The 16,698-nt window shown below is 46.5% G+C and overlaps 1 protein-coding gene across 1 annotated transcript in view; it reads left to right on the forward strand.

Moving 5' to 3' along the window:
- The first annotated feature begins 1,141 nt into the window (after positions 1 to 1,141).
- The window catches only part of VPS13B (vacuolar protein sorting 13 homolog B), a 327,037-nt gene continuing 311,480 nt past the window's right edge, over positions 1,142 to 16,698 (forward strand). The window contains exons 1-2 of the mRNA XM_054167231.1: positions 1,142 to 1,316; positions 5,204 to 5,347. Of these exons, the coding sequence (XP_054023206.1) occupies positions 1,170 to 1,316; positions 5,204 to 5,347 (291 nt within the window). The 5' untranslated portion in view covers positions 1,142 to 1,169. The remainder of the gene's footprint in view (positions 1,317 to 5,203; positions 5,348 to 16,698) is intronic.

The following is a 16,698-nucleotide window of genomic DNA, read 5'->3' on the forward strand; positions in this document are numbered from 1 at the left end:
TGTTTGCAATTGTGACACTCAGAACCCAAGCAGAGCTGCCTTCGGGAGCAAACGTTATCAGCAAACGTTACGAAACGCAGGGGCATTACGTTCGCTGTCGCCGAACGGGCAGCTCACACTCATGGAGCAGACACCTACGCGGTGGTAGACTCTCCTCCGCCGCGCTAGGGAAGGGCAGACACGGCTCCCGGGCGCGCCAGCCTCCGCTTCCTCGCCGTTTCCCGCTCACAGGGCTCGGCCGCGCCGCCGCTCCCACCCCGGCCCCTCCCCGCGGCAGCTCGCGGCCGCTCCGGCCCCGCCGTCAGCGCCCGGCAGAGCGCTGCACTTCCGCCGGCTTCAAGGCGGACTTCCGGCTTGGGCTGCGCGGCGGCCGAATCCTTCCGGCCGAGGGGGTGCACGCGCGAAGGGGAACCCGGAAGCGTCCGTGCGGCTGAGCCCGAGCGGCGGCGGCTGCCTGCGCGGGGTTCCCGCGGCCCGGCCGGCCCGGGGAGGGCGGTGGCTGGGCGAGGGGCACGGAGCCTCGCGGGTGTGCGGAGGGACAGGTAAGGAGGTCCTGAGTGGGGGTGGGGATGCAGTGGGGAGGTGTGAAGGGTGTCCCGAAGGTGCGGGCGCGGGGTTCCCGGCTTCGTGCTGATGCCTGGGAGAGGCTGCGGCGATGCCGGAGGTGGGGAAGGGTCTCCTGAGCGTGGCAGGGGTGCTGGAAGGAGTGCGGGGTGGGAGGGGAGTGGAGTGGAGTGGTGGCAAGCGTTAGCGTAGCTGCAGGTTATGAAGGGTGTTGGTTTGCTTAGAGGTGAGGGTGGCACGACGCTGACGTTTCTGCAGTGAGCGCAGTGTGCAAGGTGTCCGGGTCGGTGAGATGTACCTCAGGTGGTGGGTTAGTGTAGACTGAAACCAGCTGAAGTGACCAAAAGCGCGATCGGCTGCTTCACGTCCTTCTTTGGACGCAGATAGCTGCGCTTTCATCTTGCTCTGTGCTTAATCTTTCCATGTAAGCGTGTCTCTGCACGGAGGTGTGTCTGTTTGCAAAGCAGAGTCTGAAATACACCCAAACAGCGTGGCTCTTACTTCATTCAGAATTAGGCTGGCAGATTTAGAAAGAATATCTCATTGTCTTGTCCTTTTTTCCCCCCCTTCCCAGTGCTTGACCTGTAACACAGAGATCTTCCAGAATGCTGGAGTCCTATGTAACTCCTATTTTGATGAGTTATGTGAATCGCTACATAAAGAACTTGAAGCCTTCGGATCTGCAGTTGTCACTCTGGGGTGGAGATGTTGTGCTTAGTAAACTTGAGTTAAAGCTGGATGTGCTTGAACAGGTATGTTGTATTTACAGTAGTGTCTGTGTCTTGGATTTAAAAGAAGCTGATTAAATAGTTTAGATTGCTCTGCACAGGTCAAAACAGTGAAAGGGTGGACTAGATGATCCTTGAGGTCCCTTCCAACCTGGTATTCTATGAAGCTATGAATATTTCTTCATGTCCAAGTCCTTTCCCCTGCTCCTGCATTTGGTTGCATTAATTCCACATAATTTCTTTATTGATGGTTGGTAATTCTTTGCCCATTCTTGAAGTGAAGAAGAAGGCTTTTTAGTGGAGATGTTCTTCCTCAGGAACTCTGGCTTTGCAGCGTGAATGAACTAAATGTCTTGTCCAGTCGTGTTTACTGATTGCATACAGTAATGAGTTCAAAATGTCACAAAGCCAAGTAGGATGTATTTTTCACGATGCATGCTAAACAAGTTTGTGTTCTCTGTATTGTTTTATCTCTTCAGTTTTCATTGTTCCACTTGTATCTGAGCTTAGGAGGAACCGAGGGGTAGATCTGTCAGCTGGTTTGTGTGGATTAGGGCAGAAGCTGTGTAAAACTTTGTCTTACAAAGACAAACTTGACCAAGTGAAACACCTGACACACAATTTCTAGCTTGCTGTCAATATGAACTGGTTAAGTCCTAGTGGAGAGACTGTTTCCATCTGTCCTTATCTGAGTTGACAACTCAAGGAGTTGAGTGTGAGAGACAGATAAAGCTGTTTTCTGTTATGTGTAGTGTAGCAAGCTTTAGCTGGACTCCTGTGTCCTGATGTATCCAAGTGAAGGAGCTGAGAGAAATGCAGCAAAAATAATGGGAGATTTAGACAATGTAGCCACTGAGAGAAGAATAAACCAGGGAATGTTTCATCTTGGGAGGAGAAGGCTGATAAGGGATCTTATCAATGTCTATAAATATCTGAGAGGTGATCTCTCTTGGGTGGTGCCCAGTGACAGGACAAGGAACAGTGGGTACAAATTGGAACACAGGAGGTTCCACCTCAACATGAGGTGACACTTCTTTATGGTGAGGGTGCCAGAGCCCTGAAACAGGCTGCCCAGAGAGGTTGTGGAGTTTCCTTCTCTGGAGACTTTCAGAACCCCCCTGGATGCATTCCTGTGTGACCTGCCCTGGGTGATCCTGCTCTGGCAGGAAAGGAGGAGGAATGAAAAAGGGCTTTGTTATGTTGTTTTATGAACAAGTTGCTAAATTTGGTTTGTTTTGTGTTGTCTGCTGAAATAGCACAACAAAGATTTCTCTGTGTTGCTTTAAGGGAAATTTGCTTGTGCAATTAGGATAATGTCAGACAGCATTTGTATCCACATTCCTTTGAAAAAGCACAGCTGTGCCTTCTAAATGTGCTGTGCATTTGGGCCTGTCACCTTGTCTTGCAAGAATTCCTGCTTCTGTTTCTTGCAATATCCTCAGGTTAACTAGACAAAAATGAGGATGTGTTAAATTCTTCCAGCACACAGTGGGAGAAGATCTGTTGTGGAGTGCTGTCTGAAGTCAGCTTCATGCTTGTGAACACGTCAGGATCTAAATAGGCTTTACAGTATTGATGAGTGACAGGAATTAATGTGCCTGTGAGTCTGCAAAGGGAACTTAGTTCTCTTAATAGTCACAGTTTGCTGTCTTGATTAGTGAGAATGTTGCCTCTTAAGTTGTATGCTTAGATTGCATTTTATTTCTATGGTTTATCTGTCTGCACTCTGCCCCACCCCTCCCCACCAAAGCTGTGGTCCATGAGGTGCTGTTTCACCATCTGCAGCTGAAGTGCCCAGTACTTTGCTTTTCAGTGGCTTAACTGGGACCATTTGGATTAAAGTTTTATTAGTGGTGATTGTGAGCCTGAGGCAGAGTTTGTAGGAGAGAGGCTTTTAGCTGCAATCCCTTAGTATGCTGGTGAATGAGATGAAGGAAAAACACATGGAAGAGCCTTATTAATTTGTTTTCACAAAGTGGTTTTGTAAGGAAGTCTGTAAGTGGCATCTTTTGGAATGGGGACTAGAAACCAGGCATGACTTTGGGTGAGCTTGGGCAAGGTTGGAGTCAAGAGTTTCCTTGACTTGAGACAGATGCAGATTTGCTTAACTTCATTAATGAAAGCTTGTTAACACCACTGCCTTCCCACTTCAAGATGTACTTAAAAAAAAAATAGAGATATGTTTTGTCCAGCTGTCCTTTCTGAAGATTTTATCAGCAGTGGCTGCACTTTATCTGCTCTTAACTCTTGGATGCCTCAAGGGTCTGTACTGGGACTAGTGCTGGTCAATATCTTCATCAATGATATCAAGAGCAAGGCTGAGGCAGCTTCAGCAAGTTTGCAGGTGACACTAAACTGAGTGTGGTTGGTAAGACTGAAGGGCAGGATGGGTGCCATCCAAAAGGACCTGGACAGGCTGCAGAGGTGGAAGGAGAATCTCATGAGGTTCAATAAGGCAAAGTGCAAGGCCCTGCATCTCAGTCGGGGCAGTCGTAGATACCAGTCTGGGCTGGGGGTGATGAGATTGAGAGCAGTCCTGCAGAGAAGGACTTGGGGCCACTGGTGTGTAAGCTGGACATGAGCCAACAATGAGCACTTGCAGCCCAGAAGGCCAATGGCAGCCTGAGCTGCATCAAAAGCAGCATGGCCAGAGATGGAGAGAGGAGATTCTGCCCCTCTGCTCTGGGGAGACCTCACCTGCAGTGGTGTGTCCAGCTCTGGGACCCCAAACACAGGAGAGAGATGGGCTTGATGGAGCAGGTCCAGAGCAGAGCCACACAAATGATCAGGGGGTTGGAGAACCTCTGCTGCAAGGACAGGCTGGGGGAGATGGGGCTGTTCACTGTGTTGGTGTTAGATGTGCATGTAGAAGAATAGTTGCCTTCTCTTCTGGGTGAGTAATGAGAGGCCATGTCGATGTGCTGACCTGTCACCATTGCAACTGTGGTTACTTCAACTCTGAATTTAGAATATGGGAAGTACTTAGAAAAATCAGAGTTTTTAATGGACTTTCAAAACATGCCAGTGAGATTTGATGACAGTTTCAAGGTGTTAGGCAAATAATGATATTAATTAGCCTCACAGAAATATTCTGTAGGTAGACTTTATATGTTAAATACTAAATGCAAAATATTCTGTAGGTAGACTTTATATGTTAAATACTAAATGCAAAATCCACTTGTCCTTAAATTTTATGCATGTGCAACTTGTATAAAGCAAGGCTAAGTTTAGGGTCAAGCTGTGCAGGAGATCAGGCTTTCCTGGGTCCACTTCCAGATGTTTGTCTGGACTGTCTCTGCTTAGCTTCTACTCATTCATTAGTAGTACTGAGTCAAAGCGTTTAAGTACCTAAAGTGAGCCAAGGTGCGATGGTGTTTAAACCCTGGGTTGCCCAGCATTGCTGAGGGAGTTCTGAAGAAAGATTTCTGTCCCTGACTTTACCAGTTAAGAAGCTGGCAGTGCTGATCAGCAGCAGGCTCACTAGGAGCCAGTGGTGTGCCCTGGCAGCCGAGAGGGCAAACCACATCCTGTGGCTTCTTCGATGTTTGCTTAATTCCAAACCTGTGCTCTTCAGAATAATGCCTGTCAGTGTAGGCATTTGTGTTCCCCTGCTTGCCTCTTGAATAGTGACAGGTTTTGCAGTGGCTTCATGTGAGAGATTTGGTTGTAAACTTTTTTTGTCATCACGAATGTGGTAATCCAAACGTCTGCTTTGAGCAGACTGATTAATGTAGATGTGCAAGCAATTAGGCAGCTGCCAGGCCCCATGGCATACTGCTGATTTGGGGAGGGAGAAGAGATTTTTGACTTATGCTTTGTGCTAGAACTGTGCTGCTTTGTGTTGCAGATTTGTCTTGAATGTGGGTGTGTTTCATTAATTAATTCATTCATGGCTCTCTTGTTGTTGTTAGGAGCTGAAGCTTCCCTTTACTTTTTTAAGTGGGCATATTCATGAACTTCGAATTCATGTGCCATGGACAAAGCTGGGATCAGAGCCAGTTGTCATCACTATCAATACAATGGAATGCATCTTGAAATTAAAGGATGGAGCTCAGGTAAGAAACATGCTGAATGCTTTCCTACCCTTGGGAGGTTGATGAGAATAACAGCTTCTATAGGTCCCCTCTTTTTCAAGCCTTCTGAAGGATCTGACGCGTGAAGCTGTAGTCCCTGTTAGGTTCTGAGGGGCTCATACTGCTGTTCTCAACATGGTTAACATCTTTCTTGATGCCTATTTTAATTCCTTATGAGCTGTAGCTGTGTTCTTGCAAGTGTCAAAGCATGTTCATAGTGCTCTGCCATGATTTTCCTGTGACTAGACAAGAAATGGATTTCAAGAGCAATTTGTGCCTCCCAAGAAGCAGTGCTGGTTGCTTGAGACAGCTGTGTGTAGCACCACTGAACACTGGGCATCCTCAGAAGATGTGTTGTTGTTAGTGAAGGAGTGCTCTAAAGATCCTGCAGTGCAATTCTCTTTTCCCTTTAGAAGTTACAGTACTTGCTTGAGTGTACTTGGAAGAATTCTTATGTGTGAGAGTCTCAAAGGGCTTTTTGTTTGGTTCCTCTCAAGGATTTGTCCACTGCACTGATTCACATGCTCAGGGAGGATTTCCTTCTCTCACAGTGAAGCTGAAATATGCAGTTTTGTGACTGATTTAGTTAAAAGAGGTCATTGGGTATGTCAGTGGTAACCTGGTTTTAGTCAGGTGTGGTGCTTATGAGAGGTTTTGTGGGTTTGGTTTGTGTTTCTGTGTGTGTGTGTTTGGTTTTTTCTTAATGCCTTGTTCACATTTCAATTTCAGCACAGAATCTTCCACTTACATGCAGGGTCATGCAAAAGAAAATCCCAGTGTGTGCAAAGCTCTTCAGTGTTTGATAGGCAGCATGATGAGCTGATAACATTTGACATCAATAATTAGGTACAGAAAGAATGTTGGAAACTGCTTTTCCATGACATTGGATATTTCTTGTAATAATCCTTTCTGGCTCCAGAGCTAAGAGACTTTTGTTGCTGGAGCAAAACTCTCTAGTCCTGTGTATGCTAGACCCAAAGCATGTAGAATCACAGAGTCCTTAAGGTTGGAAAAGATCTTTAAGATCCTCAAGTCCAGCCATAACCCAACTGCCATGACCACTAAACTTGAAGCACCACAGCTTCTTGAACACCTCCAGGGATGGTGACTCTACCACCTCCTTGGCCAGCCTGTTCCAAACCCTCACCATTCTCTCACTAAAGAAGTTTTTCCTCATGTCCAACCTAAACCTCTCCTGGCACAACTCAAACACAGCTTGTGACTAGCCACCAGCTGATTTAAGTCTGTTTGTCACAGCTCTTTGCTGGATTCTAATCTGGCTGGATGGGCCCCAGAGTCCACTGGGCTATGCCATGGGCCCCAAAGTTCTCCAGGGGAATGCTGTGGGAGATGGTGTCAAAGGCTTTACTAAATTCCAGGTAGACAATATCCACAGCCTTTCCCTCATCCAGGTGGGTCACCTGGTGATAGCAGGGGATGAGGTGTGCTGTGAGGTGCTTGCATTCTGTGGTTAGAATCTGTGCAGATGTGCATATCCACACCTGTGCATGCCAACAGCTACATGCTGAGGACTTCTCCAGTGTTAAGGTAAGATTCTTGAAGACCAGATGGTCCATGAGAAATTTGTTTTTAGGAGCAGCAAATTGCAACTAATTGTAGAGCTGCAGAACAAGATTTGAAGCCTATGACTTTGTGCAGCCAAAACTAATACTTGATACTGGCTACTGCTGCAGTGATCAGATAGCCTGGTTGCATGGCATTTGAAACTGAAATTTTGTGGAGCATGCAGCAAAAGGTCAGATGCTGGGGCTGTAAAGCACTCTCAAAACAAGTATTTGTTACAGATGTTTAAGGTTCAGAGGCAAGAAAGGATGTTTGAAGGTTGCAGCTGACATTGGAGCAAATCGCTCGGTGCTGTGTACACTCAGGAGGCTCAGATCCGGGGCTGCACCACAGAAGGACTATCATCAACTAACAAGAATGTAAATGACAGCACTTTTCTGCTGTTTTCTGAGGATATGGCTTAAAAAGTTGACAGCTAGAAATTGATTTCTTCAATTACTATTTGAAAGTGTTTTGTGAAAAGAAGGTGTTTTGACAAATTCCTCTGTTGTAGATTTCCGTGCCACGGTTAAAACCGGCTGGCAGGCAAATCTTTGTAGTCACTAAGTGAGAAACCTGAATGAAACAGAATACTGCTGTGTGGCGTATGGGAGTAAAATGAACCTCTGGTTTCCCACTGGAACTCTTCTGCAGAGAACTTAGTGAAGAGCATAATTAGCAATAAAGTTTAGTTTAGTTCTCAAAGGTTGTAGAATCCTAGACTGGCTCAGGTTGGAAGGGACCTCAGAGCTCATCTCCTCCAGCCTCCCCACCATGGGCAGGGACACCTCTCAACTAGACTCAGCTGCCCAAGGCCTCTTCTAGCCTGGCCTTCAACACCCCCAAGGAGAAGGCATCCACAGCCTCCCTGGGCAGCCTGTTCCAGAGTCTCACCACCCTCCTATTGAAGAACTTCTTTGTAAGCTCCAGTCTAACCCTGCTCTCCCTCAGTTTCAAACCATTCCCCCTTGTCCTGTCTCCAGACACCCTCAGGCAAAGTTCCTCTGCAGGGACTACCTGTGGGATCCCTTCAGCTATTGGAAGGCAGTCATTGACTCTCATGAGACTTCCTTATGGATGTTTTGGCTTGTTTTAGAGGGTATTAAATTCTTCTTATTACTTATCTCTATATATTAAATCTCAGGACTTCTATCTACAATTGCAGTCCCCTTGCTAAATCTCTGCTGATGCTGATTTTCTTCCTAGGCTGCTTCTCCTTTTTTGTCCTGTTGCACCCTTAACTTGTTTTCTACTTAAATTCTTCTCTTAGCTAAAATTTACAGTTCTCTGTCCATGCCTCAACACTCCTCTGCCCAAACTAGATGCTCTGAATGTGGACTGTGCAAATCAGGAATGCCAATCTTATGTCTGTTTCTTTCGCCTTCCTGACACTGTAACTGACCACAAGACTTATCTTTGTATTCAACCTTGAATTCTCTGGTTTTTAGTTTTGCAACTGATGCAGATGAGGAGATTCAAGGAGAAATGTAACATCTGTATTACTGCTTCACGTCTGAGTCCTTGCCTTTGATCAGGACACAGTGCATCAGGATTATGCTGATGTAGAGACAGATGAAAACTCTACCCCAAGGATAACTAATTCTGGGATCAGGGAGGACTGTAGGATACAAGCACTCAGAAGGGCACAGCATACAGACAGTTAAGCACTGTTCCTTTTATCAGGCATTGCAAAGCAGGTTTTGAAGGCATATAATAATAAATTGAGAAACAGTGGGGAGCAGCCCACAAGCATGACTGTCAGAGCAGCAGACACCTTCCTATCTGACAGCCATCGAGGCTGCCAGCAAAGAACGCTGCGAGCAGGAACTGAGCTCAACGGGGAGATGATTGCAGCGGCAGATAGAGTGTGCAGGCAGGTTATGAGGACAGAAGGCTTGTACAGTGCCATGAAGTTTTTGTTTGGGTGGTGAAGCTAGCTGCAGGTCTGGAGCAGTGCTTTGCTGTCTCTCCCCTCCCCTGGGTTGCAGTGGTTGCACTGAATGCGGCTGCTTTGGCAGGTGGGGCTGGGTTTTGTTGGAGTGCGTGTGTGTGCTGTTCAGTGATGGCAAAAGCGTGGTGAGGCTTGAAGTCAGAGGACTAACCATCAGACTTGGATAGCCTGCTCTTCATTTGCTCATGCAGATGTAATTTGTTTGCCTTGGAACACCTGACTAGCCAAGGAGTCTCATTCAATTTGGAGCCTTGTCAGGATGCTGCAGTTTGGAAGGACATGATCACAGTTTTGGACACGCTGGGAGAGTTTTCTACGTGTACAAATCTTTTAGGGAATCCTGCACAGTGCTGAATTTCTGGCACTTGTCTCAATATTTCAGTAGTTTAGTTTCCCCTATGCTTTGAATTATTTTTTTGCTTCAGAGCAGCTGCCTAGAGCCCAGTTATTTCATGGGTTTGTTCTAAAATAGATGTGGCTGTGGGGCTTGTTCTTTTCTGGATCATCTTGGAGCTCAGCAGAAATCAGTGCTCCATGAACCATGTGTTTCTGATTGGCACTTTTTTACAACCTTTGGCTTTTGAACAAACTCTTTTCATCTTCTGTTTTCACTTTCTCACCTTGATTTTTTTTTTGTTGTTGTTATTATTTATTATTGTTTTATTTCTAAGTGTTGGATTTTTTTCTTTCATAAGCATTGGAAATGTGGGCACTGACTCCCTGAACAGCTTCTTCCTTTTCACTGAGAACTCCAGTTTAGCTATGGTTGTGCTTTGATATTTGACTGTAGAAATGGATTTTTCTTCTTGTCACCTCTTCACTCTTCCACGTTAGGTCTCCTCTTTCCCTGTCAGTGTTCCTAAGTTCTATAAAATATGATTTGGACAAAAAACCTGTGGAAATAATAGCAGCTCTCCTCAGGCTTGTCAGTATTTTTGAGGGGGTTGGTCTCTTCTGCCAGGCAATCAGCACCAGAACAAGAGGACCCAGTCTCAAGCTGTGCCAGGGGAGGTTTAGGCTGGAGGTGAGGAGAAAGTTCTTCACAGAGAGAGTTGTTAGCTGTTGGAATGTGCTGCCCAGGGAGGTGGTGGAGTCACCGTCCCTGGAGCTGTTCAAGAGGGGATTGGATGTGGCACTTGGTGCCATGGTCTAGTAGCCATGAGGTGCTGGGTGACAGGTTGGACTTGATGATCTTTGAGGTCTTTTCCAACCTTATTGATTCTGATTCCATTTTGCCTTGCGCCTTCTTGTCTTCCCTCCGGTTTGTGTAGCTGGTGCAGCTCATGCCACGTCCTCCATCTGGCTTTAGCCTACTTCCCACATGCTGGCTTGGGTCTTACTGTGAGGTGAATTGCAGTTTGCTTACCTCATAGAAAACAGAATCTGCCCTCAAAAGGTGATGAAGAGTCTTGATTTCTTTGTTTGTTCTGGGTTAGTGTGTTGAATTAGCATCCTGGGTGATCTGGTGAAGGCCAAAGTTGGCACACAGAGAAGACCTCAACTGTGGGAAAGTCTCAGCTCCTCTTAGCTGTGTTATCTCAATGCATCATCCTCTGATCAGCCTCATCCCACTAATTATTTATTGAGTGGTTGTCAGCTGACTGATTGCACTGAGTTTTATGAATGGTAACCAATGCTTTTTGTTTTCCAAGCCTCTTCTGGACCTAGAGATTACTCAAGACCTGGTGTCTGTCTGTTGCAATGCCACTTTGCAGTTACAGTTCAACATAAAGTGAAGCAGCAGACCAGGTCTGTTTTCAAAACTGGGTTGGTTGAGAATTCAGAATCTCAATATTTAGTATGAAATCAACAAATATATTCATAGACTTTTTCTCATTGCTGTCATTGCTGCTGGAAAATACTTGTGTGCTGAAAACCGAAGCGTTAGGAGCTTGTTGTACATAGGCTACCAAGAGCTGGATCTCAGTCTGGGAGACTTCCCTGGAACTGGGGTGTACTGGGAGTAAAGACTTGCTGCTATAGAAGCTGCAAACCACATTGGGAGTAAGTCCTGGCTGCAGGGTTTCACCATGCCTTAGTTGTGGAGCCTCACATGTTGTTGAGAATATTCTAGTATTGTGCCATAGGGCACAGGTGACCTAATCAGCAAGCTTGCAGGTGACACCAAGCTGAATGGTGCTGTCAACGTGCTAGAGGGATGGGCTGTTATCCAGAAGGATCTGGACAAGCTGGAGAGGTGGGCACAGGTGAACCTCATGAGGTTCAACAAGTCCAACTACAAAGTCCTGCACCTGGGTTGGAATGAGCCTCGTTAACAATGCAGGCTGGGGGATGAGGTGATAGAAAACAGCTGTGCAGAAAAGGACTTGGGAGTTCTGGTGCACCAACAACGGTCACTTATAATCCAGAAGGCTGATGGCAGCCTGGGCTGCATCAAAAGCAGCAGGGCCAGAGATGGAGAGAGGAGATTCTGCCCCTCTGCTCTGGGGAGACCTCACCTGCAGTGCTGTGTCCAGCTCTGGAGCCCTCAACACAGGAAGGACATGGACCTGATGGACTGGGCCCAGAGGAGGGCCATGAAGGTGACTGGGGGGGTTGGAACACCTCTGCTGAGAGGTGCTGAGGGAGCTGGGGTAGTTTAGCCTGGAGAAGAGAAGGTTCTAGATATAGCAGTGGCCTTCCAGTACCTCGGGGCCTGCAGGAAAGCCAGGAAGGGACTTTTCACTAGAGTTTGTAGTGACAGGATGAGAGGGAAGGGTTTGAAGCTTGAGGAGTGCAGATTTAGACTGGAGATTAGGAAGAAATTCTTTACCATGAGGGTGGTGAGACACTGGAACAGGTTGCCCAGGGAGGTCATGGATGCTCCCTCCCTGGAGATGTTGAAGGCCAGGTTGGATGAGGCCTTGAGCAACCTGGGCTGCTGGAAGGTGTCCCTGCCCATGGCAGCAGGGTTGGAGCTGGATGATCTTTAAGGTCCCTTCCAACCCAACCATTCTGTGAATGTGGTGGATTGGTGATTGGAGGTCGTGTTGTGGTACAGGTTCCTGAGCTTTGGAAGGGAAGAGAAGCAAAGCAGCGATCACTGCAATGAGATTGCTACAGACTCCCATTTCAGAGTTACAAGACCCCCAACTCCATTAGTCTTATTTGATAGACTTGAAAGTAGAAACCAACAGAAGTATTTCTGTGTTTTAATTCTGCATGTGGGCAAGTAGATGGAAGGCTTGAAACTCAGGTACCACAGCCTCCCAGATTTATGTTCCAGAAAAGTGATTTACTGAGGCAAATGCAAATAATAATATTTAAGTGGTGTGTTTATAAAAAGTACAGAGGAGCTGTTCTGCTGTGTAGATGCAGGTGTATAAAGCAGAAGGATTGAGAGTAATCCTTGTACCTCCACTGGTTTTACTTTGCTTTTTTTCTGACCTACTTACAGCAAGGAAATGTAATGCCCATAGTCAGTGTCTTTGTTCCAAGGTATAGGGTGAGAGGATTTATATAGCATCTTTGGCATCGTTCCTAGAAGTCTGGGGTCAGATTCTGATTCAGCTTTCCCTGGCATAGGTCTGGAATGCCTCAATTGATTTACTTTGGAGTAATTCCAGATTTCTCCCAATCCAGCTGACATCAAATCTGGCCCCTACAATCCAGCTTTGTTTCATGTAGTCGGGTGAAGAGTTTGGCTTGGTACAGTTTAGTGGGGACCAAGGTGAGGTAATGCATTTGAAGAGATTTCCTTGGAGAGGAAGCAGTTTTTCCTCATTTGCTGATAGATTAAAGCAGAGTTCAATTTGTTGGAATGTATTTTAGCTCCTCATTATAGCAAGACCTACTCTTCCAGCATGGGCATGATTGCAGATTCTGTAGTGGAAACCCCCTGTCATTTACCCACCTTTGGTAAACACATCTTGAAATTCCAACAGACAAAATACTTCTAATTCCTTCAAGTACAAAGTCTGCTCTGAAATGACAACTTGTTCCTTTTGGTAAGAGTGGTCTTTGCCCTGAAACCAGGTGATTCCATTACAGTTTGTTAGCTACAGGTATTGAACTTAGGCAGAAAACTTCCCTGTGTTTCAATTCTTGCTTGTCACTTGACAATAGCTGCTCTTAGAGGGGGATTCCTGCTAAATTATTTCAATGCCCAGTTGATGTAGATTGTGTTTTATTTTGATCACTTAGGGACAATAAACTCTGTCTCAGTCATCTTTTTAGCTTAAGTCCAACTCTGAAATAAACCTGGACTTCACTCCAAAACCAAATCAGTAACTGCAGTTAAACTTCATCCCTCTATTGAGAACCTTGGCAATTTAGTCTTTTTCTTTTCCTTTTTTTTTAACTTCTCTTTTGGCATCCTTTTTTAGTGGCTCTGCCTCTGACTTGCTAAGAAACCATGTCCTGAGGCTGTCACCTTGGCTTGCTGAAGGTCCTCCCTTGGTTTCCTTTGCCCAGGCACCTGTCAGCTTTGAGCTAGTTGGTGTCTATCAGAGCTATCTGTCAAAATGCAAAGATAGAAAGAGCCCAGAATGCTGTAAGGTGGTGTCCTTCTTTTTCAGTGTAAGTCACAGAATCAAAGAATCTTAGGGGTTGGAAGGCACCACAAAAACAAGACCATCACCTTCATCCTGACACCCACCCCTCAGCTGTTTGTGGACCTTGATAAGCTGCCCTTACACATTACACCAGATTGGAGGATGAGCTGCACAAAGCTGCTTTACTCGTTTGACATGCATGAATCATTCCTCTGGAAGATTTTGTCATGTAAAGGGCTTTATTAATTGGAAGTGCTTTCAGTCAGAGCTGAAAATGTACTTTGGTTTCATTAGATAGTGAAGCATTGTTTTTTTGTTCCCCCTCAAGAGCCTGTCAGCATGATTCAGTATTTCAGGTTAGGGGATGAATCCCTGAAATGAGCCAAGAGCTGCAGCAGCAGCAATATTTAATTACTTGGGCCCAAGGCTCATTACTCTTGAGGCTTTGAATTGTGTTGGTCATTAGGGACTGTTTGCAAAGAACCACAGTGGTTTTCCATGCAGCTCTGGGAGCTGAGTGGTGTCCTGATGAGTAGAGCCAATGCTGCTCTGCTGTCTGCTGCAGGCAGCAGTTGTGTCCCAGTCCTTTGGGTGGGTTGGCCCACCCATGGGCTTGTTTTCATTCTTGGTGGCAGGTGAGCATCATGTTTTATGGCTTCTGGGACACTCTGTAGGTGAGGACAGTCTGGACTGTGTTGTGTGTGTGGCGTTCTGCTGCCTTCTGGAAGCAACTGTGCTGGATTCCAGGTGTTTAAACTGTCTGCCCTGCAGTTTTTCCCCAGCAGAGCCTGATGAAGACCTGAGAAGCAGGGTGGTAGGGGTGTGCTGCTGACTCCATACAATTCATGCAGCCTGCTTCTGTTGGTCCTCTTTCCCATATGTGCCTCTGATGCAGAAAGTGGCAGGGTTTGGGGTAAATGCATTGTCCTGGAAGTGGAAAGTGGCCATCTTTTCTTGAAATTCTTCTACCCTTTTGCCAGTGTGCATTTCCATTTGGACTCTCAGAGTGGTGAGGGAGAGGCTGCAAGCTTCCTTGATAAAGTAGTGGTGGGAAGCAGGCAGCCTGCTCCAGTGCAGTCATCTGGTGTGCAGCTGAGGCTCTTAGGAGAAGAGGCCAAAGGGAAGAACCTAGATGAATTGTCCTGCCATGCTGCATTATAGCCTGTGGGATACAGGTTGCTCATCCTAGATATTTGCTTACAATCATGAAGAATGTTAAGCTTTTGCAGTAAAACTTTAGGAAAGTACTTAACAGCATAAGAAAAATCTGCTTAAGCCACAATAAACTCTGCATTCTTTTTAGCAGCCTGCCATGAGGAGGGAGCATCTGGTGGCCAGAGTAGATCAGAGTCCTGAGTGCATATGCTAGCAGTTTGATTGTCATCAACAGACATTACATCTTACTTGATTTATTCTGTGCAACAAATAAAACTTGGTTTCCTGCCCTGTTCAGGATGGTCTGCTTTGCTTGCCTTGTACACAGCTCAGCTCTGGCTGCACCCATGGAAAAGCTGGGGGCGATTGTGTAGCATGGAAAGAACAGTGGACATCTCTTTTTATCTGCTCCTGTACATACAGCTGTTCTCTTCACCTGAAATCACAGAATGTTGGGGGTTGGAAGGGACCTCCAGAGATCATCCAGTCCAACCCCCCTGCCAGAGCAGGGTCACCCAGGGCAGGTCATACAGGACCACATCCAGGTGGGTTTTGAATGTCTCTGGAGAAGGAGACTCCACAGCCTCTCTGGGCAGCCTGCTGCAGGGCTCTGGCACCCTCACCATAAAGAAGTGTCTCCTCATGCTGAGTTGGAACCTCCTGTGTTCCAATGTGTACCATTGTCCCATGTCCTGTCACTGGGCACCACCCAAAAGGGACCATCACCTTCACCCTGACACCCACACCTCAGATATTTACAGACATTGGTCAGATCCCTTCTCAGCCTTCTCTTCTGCAGACTAAACAGCCCCAGGTCTCTTCCAGGAGAAATGTTCAAATCCCTCAGCTGTCCTCGTGGCTCTCCATTATACCAAACCTTCTGCAGCTAACTTTCCCAGGGCAGTTACCTAAATGTCATGATTCTCTCATCTTTTTTTGTTGTTTATGACATATCTGAGAGTATGCCACTCAAAAGTGGTGCTTAGAAATGGCAGTTTATTACCTATATGCTGATTGTTTCAGCACCTCTGTCCTCAGTAGCCAAGTGAGCTGTGCATGGAGTTGGGGGACAAGCTGAGATTCACTCCTGTTGCTGCACATAGAACCCAAGTTCACTTGCAAGAGGAGCATGCTGAAGCTGCTCAGGCACTTCTGCTCTTGGCATTTTTTGATTAAAAACAATTTCTGCACAGCAATGTTTTCTTTGCAGTGAAATGCCAGTGGTGGTACCTGTAGGTGTTCAGCTGGAACTAGCTGCCTGCTGGTGTTCCCTGTGCAGATAGCTAATTGCCCTTTTGGCTTGGGCCAAGCACTGATTGTGGTGGGTGGGCTATGCAGAGGACTCCTGGTGGGCTATGCAGAAGACTCCTTGTTGCTGCAGGGTGTAGTGTTTAAGGTGCAGCAGCAGATCAGCCTGTGCACAGGAGTCTTGCTGCTTTGCAGCACTTAGAGTACCTGCTGAGAAGCATGCAAAAGCTCTGCCTCCCAAGGTTGGCCTTCTCATCAACTGCTGTCCCCAGCCCTTTCCTCACCTTGTGTGTGGCCCAGCAGGTTCCCCATGTGTCAAAACTGATGTGTAGTTGCCAGGGTGCTTCCTTGCTCTTAGTTAATGCAACTTTGAGACCAGTAGTTTGGTTGCCCAAAGATTAATTTGAAAATATTTAGCCATTTTAATTTCCTACTTAGCAGTGGCTTTTGCATGAAACACCACTGGAGTAGCAGGTGGTTTCCTGGCTCTCTGGAGGGCACGGCTTGCTCCAGCTGCTTTTGCTGTGCTCTATTTAATAAAAGGTTTTACTGCATCTCTCATAACAAGCTGCTGTTATACACTCATGGTGGGATTTTGTAATATACCTACAAGAATCCACCTGCAGGGATTTCAGCAAAAGGTTGAATGAATTGAGTCTTCCCTCACTGCTGGCCTTCTCCTGCCTCCCCACCCTCAGCTGGAGATTGTCCCAAACTCTGCTTGAAGGCTAGTGCTGGGGCAAAGTAACTCAGAAATTGAGCCTCTTTGTACCTGAGAACCACAGCTGCTTCCTCCAGGAGAGGGGAAGGAGAAAACCCCAAGTTTGCCAGCTATGTGGAGTTAATAAACATGGCTCATGGTACTTACCTGAGAACCACTTACAGTGGTTTTTCTGCCTGTAGTGCCCTCATTCCTGGTGATA

The sequence above is a fragment of the Dryobates pubescens genome, chromosome 14 (genome assembly GCF_014839835.1).
Source record: "Dryobates pubescens isolate bDryPub1 chromosome 14, bDryPub1.pri, whole genome shotgun sequence".
NCBI lineage: Eukaryota > Metazoa > Chordata > Aves > Piciformes > Picidae > Dryobates > Dryobates pubescens.